The following is a 9,630-nucleotide window of genomic DNA, read 5'->3' on the forward strand; positions in this document are numbered from 1 at the left end:
TGTGCTTAGGTTTACATGATGTCAGAACACGTGGTTCCCTTCCAGGCTCTAAGCAGCGTGTGCAGGTGGCCCTGGTCTCCTCTCCTGGGAGGGAAATCCTCGCAGCCCTCTCTGGGCGGCCCTGACCTCCTCCTCTCCTGGGAGGGAAATGTTCAGGGCCCTCTCTGGGGCCCCACAGGTCCGGGATGTGCCTGGAGGAGCCAGCGGGGGCCTGGCAGGGTTCATGTGCTCTTGGGGACCCTCAGAGCTTGCTCAATGCCCAGATTCTTCCTGGTTCTGGTTATCTCACAGGTGAGCATTCACGGGGGCGTCTGTTTTCATAATGTAGAAATCAATATTTTAACATTAAATACACATCTCAATGTTGGGGGTGCATCTGTAACTTTGCAAAGGTGAGGTCAGGGGAGTGCCAGCCTCAAGTGGGCACTATCCATGGGGTGGACAGGTGTCTGTCCCCGGGGAGCCCCTGAATCTTTCTGCTTGGGGTGACAGGTGTGGCTGATGGGGGCTGTCCATGGTGCCCAGGGCAGTGTTGATGGAGATGCAGTGAGGTGCTGTGATTGTCTCACTTGCCCCGAAGCTGCAGGATGTTCAGTTCTGACCCCGCGGCTTCTCCCAATGATCAATTGTCTTAAAGACAAATGCCAAATGTGCCGTGTGCGCCGGGCGGCCTCACTGAGTGCTGCCGGCTTCCCCGGCCCCTCCTGCACAGCAGACCCACCCTCCCAAAAGCGGCAGATGACACGCACACTCTTCCTGCAAACTGCCTTGAACGTACAGGCTACCGCATTGTTCACGCAACATTACTTGCAGCTAAGAATGGGAATGGGTGCTTTAAGAAAAAGTATTTTTTTTAAGCAAGTGAAAATCGATGAACTGATTCTCCTCCACCTATAACTGGATTTTTCCACAAATCTCTCTTTATTATTGTTTGATTAAACAAAAATACACATTTTAACTGCTTAACTGCTAAACTGCGCTGACTACGGGAGAGCTAAGGGCCCTATTACTACGCAGTTATAATAGAAGACACACAATTAAAGTCAGATCACGATTCCTGACGACATCCGTGGGGTGGGGGCTCCCCCGAGGCCCCGAGGCCGCCGCTCACTGGGGAAGGGCCTTGAGGATGGCGTTCACCTCTTCAGCCACGGCTGTCAGCGCGAACTCAAACTGCTCCTGCAGGGCGACAGAGGAGAGAAGTGCCAATGAGATGGCGTCCTTCCCCCACTCCTGCCACAGCGTTGGCTCCCTGCAAATGAGAGCTGTGTCCCCCCTTTCCCAGCGCAGCATCAGCTCCGTGGCTGTTTCGCAGAAAGAAATTGTTTAGCAAAAAAGGCAAAAGGCTCAGATTTCCTTAGAAAGGAAAGTGTACCTTTTGGTGTATCCAACCATGGACACACATTGGAACTTCTCTCGCACTAGAAAGCCTCATCTTTCCTCCTGTGGGGAGAAGCTGCCCACAGAAGCAGCGAGAAGGAAACGGCTCCCTGCGTCCTGCCCCGTCCTCTGACACTACGACTCCACGATTCCTCCTCACGGTCGCCCGCCTTGGTGGACGGAGTGAGGGGCAGGTGCAGACACCAGACAGATGTGGCCATTAAAACTCACAATGAGGGCCACGCTTGGGCGTTTCCTGTCCTCAGAAGTGTGGTGTTTCATTGCTTTCGAAATCCACCTGTTACTCACACCAGACCCACTCCATTCCACATGCTGAGAAACCTCCCCTTGTCCACACCCCTCCTGGCTCAGGGCACGTGCACGTCCACAGCTGCTCGGGCACGTGTGTCCACAGCCACTCGGGCATCCACAGACACTCGGGCACGTGTGTCCACAGCCACTCGGGCATCCACAGCCACTCGGGCAGGCACAGACACTCGGGCACGTGTGTCCACAGCCACTCGGGCATCCACAGACACTCGGGCAGGCACAGACACTCGGGCACGTGTGTCCACAGCCACTCGGGCATCCACAGACACTCGGGCACGTGTGTCCACAGCCACTCGGGCATCCACAGACACTCGGGCACGTGTGTCCACAGCCACTCGGGCATCCACAGCCGCTCGGGCAGGCACACCTGAGGGGCACCCCTCCCTCCACGGACAGCCTGCCAAGAGCATCCAGTGGGCGTGAGGGACGGGTCCACAATGCCAGGACTATTCGCTCCTCCAAAGACCAGGGCTTAGCGCCGGAGAGCGTATCTGCCTCCTCTCCCGCACGTGAGGCAGATAAATGCTCCTTTCCGCTTGCTCTTCAGTTTCCACCTCAAAACACTGCTATGGAAAACCCGAAAGCAGGCCAGCAGCACTCCAGCTACAGCCAAGAACGCGTGGACGGCAACCACATGCAGGCTGTTACCCAGCTAACAACCCTGGGGAGGAAAGCCCTGTCGACGGCTTCAGTACTTGGTCATTTAAGGAATAGGGTAGCCCTGAACCAAAAATGATAATTTCCATTTTTGAATGTTTAGTGCATAACAGAAACATGGAAAATAGCTTGAACCAAGACATCAGAAAGTCAAAATAATGTGATGCTCATTTTGAGACAAAAGACAGTTTCTCCTTTCATATTCCTCTGCCCTGATGCCGACGGAATGGTCTGCTGGGGACTCTACCCGCCTTTGGCAGTGTGGCCACGCGGCCTCTTAGGGGATGTGTTAGAATCTATTATTAAAGGAGTCAACTGAGTGTGGCAGCCACGTCAGGGTGGGAGCCGGGGAGATGCGTGTGCCTGCGCCCTGTCTCTCTCCCCTCTGCACTGCCAGAGAGCACCTTTCTGCTCCTCAAAATCATGTGGGAGCCACCCCTGCGGGGGCACGGGCTCAGGTCGGGCTGTGCCGGGAAGGTCTGCAAACGTTCTGTCTAAATGCTGACCCTCCCACAAGGAAGGTGCCGTTTAGGGGATGCAGGCTAAATACGCATCAACAGTCACCCAGGCCATTTCTTCCCCAGTGCTGGGCTGCCAGTGCCCTGAGGCTTTGTGAGGGCTTGGAAATGCCGAAAACTAAGCGTGGCTTTTCGGGAAGCGAAATGTAAGTGTCATCTATCTATTTACATCTTCCGACACACTGGAAATCTAGCCTGAGAAATGATCTTTAAAGGGAAGAATAGAGAAGTACCGCCGTCCCGCCCCCCGCAGTGCAGTGGAGGCTGGAAAGCGCTTCCACCCCCAGGGCCGGGTGCCCATCCCGCAGAGCTGCCCGGCCTCTCACACAGCCACGTGCGGCGTCCAACAGGAAAGCCCAGTATCCATGCTACGGGGGAGGGGACGGGCGGGGGAACCCCACCAGGTGTGGATCGGAACTATTTCCAGGACTGCACAGTCACCGGACAGAGCAGCAGGAAGGGAACCGGGCCGTGGAGACACGCGCTCTACTCACTGGCCATGTTTGACAATTGTTACCGCACTGTTGGGCTCAAAGGAGAAGCAGCCCCGCTGGGCGTCTGGGCTGGTGTGTGCCGAGCACCTTACTCAGAGCCCGCTGGGTCCTGTGGGTGTCGGTTGGCAGGAGGAGGGGGCGCTTCCCGGAGGGTGCTGTGAGCCTCACAGCTGGCGTTTGAGGGGACGGGGCTTGTGGATCATCTTGTCCTTTATTGTGAGGGGTCAGCCGCGTGCAGCGCCGGGATGCAGCGCCCATGCCCTGTGGGTCCTTGAAGGCCTGGGGCCACGTTCTGAGCAGCATCTGCTGAGCAAGTGTCACCTAGACCCGCACCCTAGATCCGGGGTAGGCGGGGAAAACCCCAGCCTTTGGAGAACTTCTATGATAGGAGTTTATTTCAAAGGAGTAAAACACAATAGCAATGGATGACCAGATGACCGTCTTAGCCTAAACTGCCTCTCAGTGCCAGCAGTCTGAGCGGGAGGGGCGCACAGCCTCCTGGGTTTGCAAAGACAGGACATTTGAGAGGCCGAGTCAGGGCATTCTAAGCAAGAAAGCATTTTTGAACATATACTAAAATAAAATTTGAGGCCTGCTGGAGAAAGATGCCACGGCTTCTTCCAGTGGAACTGCACCCCTTGGAGAAGTGGCTGCGGCGGGACGGCCCAGCCAGGCTCAGGCCAGGTCAGGCTGTCTGGTCACTACCCCTGTGTCCACACTGGACGGCGAGTGGGAACGCCCCTTCTCAGGCTGTCCTGGGGCAACCACAGGGTGCCCACATAGCTGGTGGAGGGATGGAGGCTGCAGGAGCCGCCGTGGCTCTCAGACACCTGCTGCTGGAGTCAGGGTCGGCCGGGGGTGGAAGCTGTGGAGCTTTGCGGAGGCCACTTGGATTTCTATTTGTGCTTATGTTTATATTTGTAATTCTTCAGGTGTAAACAAAGGCCTGGGTGGAGATAGGAACCTTAAAGGGGGCCTCAGTGAACGTGTCTCTGAGCCACCTGTGCCCTCCAGGAGGCTGCACACACCCGTGTGGGGCTGCTTCCCCCAGCACCTCTCAAAAGGGGGTGAGGACGACACACCTTCCTATGTCTGTCACCTTCAGCTTCTCTTTTCACAAAAGTAGACCAGCTCCAAGCCACACTGTGAGAGTTGAGCCCTGCCCAAGTTAGGGACTAGGCATTGTGTGTGTGTACACCGGGGCAGAGGACAGAGATGGAGAGATGGAGAGAGATGGAGACAGATGGAGAGAGACAGAGAGAGGTGGAGACAGACAGAGAGAGGTGGAGAGAGATGGAGAGAGGTAGAGACGGAGAGAGGTGGAGAGAGACAGAGAAAGGTAGAGACGGAGAGAAGTGGAGAGAGATGGAGAGAGGTGGAGAGATATGGAGAGAGATGGCGAGAGGTGGAGAGAGGTGGAGAGCCACAGAAATGAACAGTTTCAATGGCACAGGAGGCCTTGGGAGAGGTGGGCTGCGGGCCTGAGGCTGATGGGTGAGTGTGGACTGCACTACGCATGACGGAATCCGTGTCTGTCACTCCAGTGCTGTGCTGGGTTGGGAAGATAGGATCATGTCTGGGCCATGCCCTGCTTCTGGGACCGAGGACTACACTGGGTACATCTGAGGAGGAGGCTGAGGTCAGGCTTTAGGACAAGGGGCTGGCACAGAAGAAAATGGGGAAGGAAGAAACTAAAATGCAGATGTGAGACGACAGGTTGGGGAGAGCGACGCACGGGCAGCACGTGGACATGCACGGGGTCTCCCGCCCAGTGAGAAAAGCACGGGGGTCTCCCGCCCAGTGAGAAAAGCACGGGGGTCTCCCGCCCAGTGAGAAAAGCACTGGGGTCTCCCGCCCAGTGAGAAAAGCACGGGGGTCTCCCGCCCAGTGAGGGGGGCGCATGATCTCCCATCCAGTGAGGAAAGCACGGGGGTCTCCCGCCCAGTGAGGGGGCGTGGGGCTTCTTGGGTGTGGGACACACCCATCACTGGCTCTACTTCTGGAACTGACAAATGTAAAAGAGGAAACACCATTGTGGGCAGGAAAGTGTTAAGGTCTTTGGTTAAATGGGAAACTCTTGAGACGTGTGGCGGGAAGGAAGGGAACAACCGCTCTACCACAGATGCACAGATGGGAGAGAGATGTGATTTCAGCCTTGTCTGCCATCCCTCATGTCTGCTGAGGGTGTGTGCACACAGCGATGTGTGTGGGGGTGTGTGTGTGCATGCAGCTGTGTATGGATGTGCACCGTGTGCGTGGGTGCGTAGGTGTGTGTGGGTGTGTGCAGTGGTGCAGGTGTGCATGGGTGTGTACAGGTGTGTGGGTGTGTAGATGTGTGTGGGGGTGTGCACCGTGTACAGCTGTGGAGGTGTGTGGGTGTGCGCAGTGTCTGTGGCTGTGTGGGTGTGCACCCTGTGGGTGGGTGTGTAGGTGTGTGTGTGGGGTGTATGCATGGGTGTGTGCAGGTGTTTGGGTGTGTGCAGTGGGTGTGGCTGTGTGCGTGTGTAGGTGTTTGTGGGTGTGGGGGTGTGTGCAATGTGTGGGTGTGTGCAGTGTCCATGGCTGTGTAGGTGTGCACTCTGTGCAGATGTGTGGGTGTGCACAGTGTGCGTGGCTGTGTCGGTGTGCACCACATACGTGGGTGTAGGTGTGGTTGTATGCATGGGTGTGTGCAGGTGAGTGTGTGCACCGTGTGTGGGTGTGTAGGTGTGTGTGGTTGTATGCATGGGTGTGTGCAGATGTGTGTGTGCACTGTGTGTGGGTGTGTGTGGTTGTATGCATGGGTGTGTGCAAGTGAGTGTGCAGTGTGTGTGGGTGTGTAGGTGTGTGTGGTTGTATGCATGGGTGTGTGCAGGTGAGTGTGCACAGTGTGTGTGGGTGTGTGTGGTTGTAGGCATGGGTGTGTGCAAGTGAGTGTGCAGTGTGTGGGTGTGTAGGTGTGTGTGGTTGTATGCATGGGTGTGTGCAGGTGTGTGCGTGTGCACAGTGTGTGTGGCTGAGTGTGTCGCCTCTGGCAGCTCGTGTGGTGTCGAATCCTGAGCTGCGGTTCAGCCTCTGGGTGCCTGGACTTTTTTTCTAAGATGACGGAGTTTGTGGTCAGGGACTGAGTGAAATATTTTCTATTCCACCCAAATTCCAGGGAGGAAACAGCTCTCCCGAGGGTCTTTTTTACTGTAGCGATGGTGTTTTGCTGTCGGGGCCTGTGGTCATCCTGGTCTCCGGGCGCTCACATCTACGGCTTGTTCCTTCCTTGTCTTCAGTTCCAAACGAGGCGACGTGACTTCCTCCGTTCAAAGGAGCTGCAGACGCCTCCTCTTGGCTTCATGGAAGAAAAGCATTCAGACTGGACAGCAGCATTGTGCCCAAATAATTTTTCTATCTTTGTGAAATTGAACTTCTAGGGGAAGTTCAGTCTCGGGGCAATGTTGGGCAGCGCAGTCATGGGTTGACAGTGACTTTCGCATGGTTCCCATTTCCTTATGCCTTGAAGTTCCAGGAGCTGAATTTATGTGCATGCTCCAAGACGGCTCCTGAACACAAACCCTAAGGAAGACGGGGAACTCCTCGGGACGCCCAGTCCAAGAAGGAAGCAGCTAGGAAGCTGACTCTGAATCTGGAGTGCAGAAAACGGAGCTTTGGGTCACCAAGTGATCTGGGCAACAGGGCAAGAGTGTGCACGTGTTATCATCTTGCCATTTATTTATTTATTTTATATTGAAGTTCTGGGATCCATGTGCAGGGCGGGCAGGTTTGCTCCATAGGTAAGCACGTGCCATGGTGGTTTGCCGCCCCCATCAACCCGTCACTGAGGAATTAGGCTCCGCATGCATTAGCTATTGATCCTGATGCTCTCCCTCTCCCTTCCCCACTGACAGGCCCCAGTGTGTGCTGTTCCCTTCCCAGTGTCCATGTGTTCTCATTGGTCAGCTCTCACTTACAAGCGAGAACAGGCGGTGTTTGGTTTTCTGTTCCTGCATTAGTTTGCTGAGGACCTCCAGCCCCATCCATGTCCTTGCAAAGGGCATGATCTCGTTCCTTTTTATGGCTGCATATTATTCCACAGCGTATTCGCACCACGTTTTCTTTATCCAGTCTATCACTGACGGGCATTTGGGTTGGTCCCAGGTCTTTGCTGTCATCTTACCATTTAAAAATAGAGTAGAACGGAACACCTGGCACGTCACGATCGTGATTGTGGCTTTCTCTTTCTCTGATGAGTCCCGAAGCACCTCACTTCACGAAGGGTCTTGGGACCACCCTGCACGCCTCAGTCATCAGTGTGCCAGGAAGGGCTCGTTCTGGCAAACAGGATACACACAACGCAGGCCTGGAGGCTTTGCTCTTTGCAATGTTTTTTCACTTTTGGCAAGAAGATATCCCCTTGAGATGATTTTGCCCAGACCCATCCTAAAACCAGTGTGTGTTCCGGGCAAACTCACCCGTCCAGAGGGGAAGAGGCTGCCTGAGAGGCAGGCAGACACGTGGGGAGGAAACTAATTCGAATTTAGATTTCCTGGGACTTATCCCAGAGTGGGCCTCGGTGTGGAGTCACCATCACACCTGCCTGAGGTGGCGCTCGCTGTCCATTCCTGGTTATGCGTGCCCCGTTCTCCCAGCCTCCATGGCCTCCTCTGTCCAGTTCGGAGCCACCTGAAGCTCCCGGGACTCAGGGCCAGCCAGAAGGCGGTACGTGCCTGCCTTCACAAGGCCACCTCTTTTGCTGCTAGGCAGCCAGGCCAGGAGGATGGTCAGTGCGGCAAGATGGACCCTTCCATGGATGGACCCTTCCATGGCATGAAACCTGGGAACTCCTTGGTACAGAGAGGCCAGACATACATCAACCTCACGTCCAGTTCTTGTTGAGACAAAGCTCACCCGAACTTTTTTGTTTTGACCGCTGTTGCTGCTGGAACAGCAGCTGTCCCCTGTGTCACTTCCTCTCTCGACAGCCTCACAATATGTGCCGAGTGCTGTGGTGAACAAGCAGAAGGAAAGACAGACGTGCCCACAGTCCCAGCTTCTCCCCGAGAGACACTGAGGAACCACACAGGGAAAAATCAGCACCCAGCCAGGCAGAAACCTCCAGACACACGCCTCAGTGGGTGCGGACGTGAGGCTCCCTTGTGAGGGACATTCCTGCCCCCCCCGCCCCGCCCGGACCACGGGGGACGTGGGACACACCTAGACAAGAGACGTTCCACAAAGACAGAGTAAGGCTGCTGGCGCTCTAGAAGACCTCACGGCCGCGAAGCGTCCCGGACAGCAGAGGAGCCGTGAGCCCCTCGCATGGCCGCCCCGGGCATGTCCTGCTCCAGGGGAAGTTCCCTGGTGGGGCACGGAGGGCGTCGGGCTGGGACTATCGGTCAGTCAGTGGTTTGTTTAGATGCTGACTTCCTGGGTTTGGTCACTGCACTGTGGTTACGTGAGGTGTTCATATTTGGGGACACTAGGTGGAGGGTTGGTGGATTATTTCTGAGTTTTTTTTTTCCTCTGGAGGCTGAGGCAGGAGAATCGCTTGAACCTGGGAGGCGGAGGTTACAGTGAGCTGAGATTTCACCACTGCACTCCAGCGTGGGTGACAGAGTGAGACTCCGTCTCAAAAAATAAAACAAACAAAAAAAACCAAAGCAACAACAACAAAAAACCGAAGAAAATATACTGTCCCAAGACTTACAAAGAACTTTCACAAAATCACGTGATGGTGCTACCAGTTGCACAGAGAGGGCAAAAAGAAACAGGGGAGTAGAGAGGCCAAAGGCACGCCAAGCCCAGCCTCAGGGCGAGAAGCCAGACACATATCAACCTCTCGTCCAGTTCTCGTTGAGCCAAAGCTCACCAGAATTTTTTTGTGTTGACCCCTGTTGCTGCAAACTGGGTCTCTTCAGCAAGTGTGAGCGATTCTGCGTGCTCCAGGATGCTGTGCCCTGGGTCCTTCACAAAGTGCAGGCCCCAGAGAGGCCGGGCAGCACTCAGCGAGCTCAGAACATCCTCCGGAGGGTTCTGGGATTTATCGTCAACCTGTTTCTACAAAAATACAGCATTCTCCCCCCACCCCCAAATCTAGTGAATGGAAAGAGCCAGTGAATCGAGTTCCTACGACTTGAGATGTGGCTGCATCTGGAGGTGTTGCAGGAATCGTCAGTGGACCTCTGGGGGCCCAGACGTGCCCCTACCCATGCAGGACCGGTGTGGACGAGGCCGGCCAGAGCAGAGCAATGGGTGTGTGGCTCACATTAAACCAGGCCCTCCCC

At 55.4% G+C, this 9,630-nt stretch overlaps 1 protein-coding gene across 1 annotated transcript in view; it reads right to left on the reverse strand.

Annotated features, from left to right (window-relative positions):
* Positions 1-898: 898 nt before the first annotated feature.
* LOC105549455 (receptor-type tyrosine-protein phosphatase N2-like) overlaps positions 899-9,630 on the reverse strand; it is a 559,495-nt gene continuing 550,763 nt past the window's right edge. The window contains exon 13 of the mRNA XM_011994008.1: positions 899-1,179. Coding sequence (XP_011849398.1) covers positions 1,108-1,179 — 72 coding nt within the window. The 3' untranslated portion in view covers positions 899-1,107. The remainder of the gene's footprint in view (positions 1,180-9,630) is intronic.

Source organism: Mandrillus leucophaeus, unplaced genomic scaffold, assembly GCF_000951045.1.
Source record: "Mandrillus leucophaeus isolate KB7577 unplaced genomic scaffold, Mleu.le_1.0 Scaffold44, whole genome shotgun sequence".
Classification (NCBI taxonomy): domain Eukaryota; kingdom Metazoa; phylum Chordata; class Mammalia; order Primates; family Cercopithecidae; genus Mandrillus; species Mandrillus leucophaeus.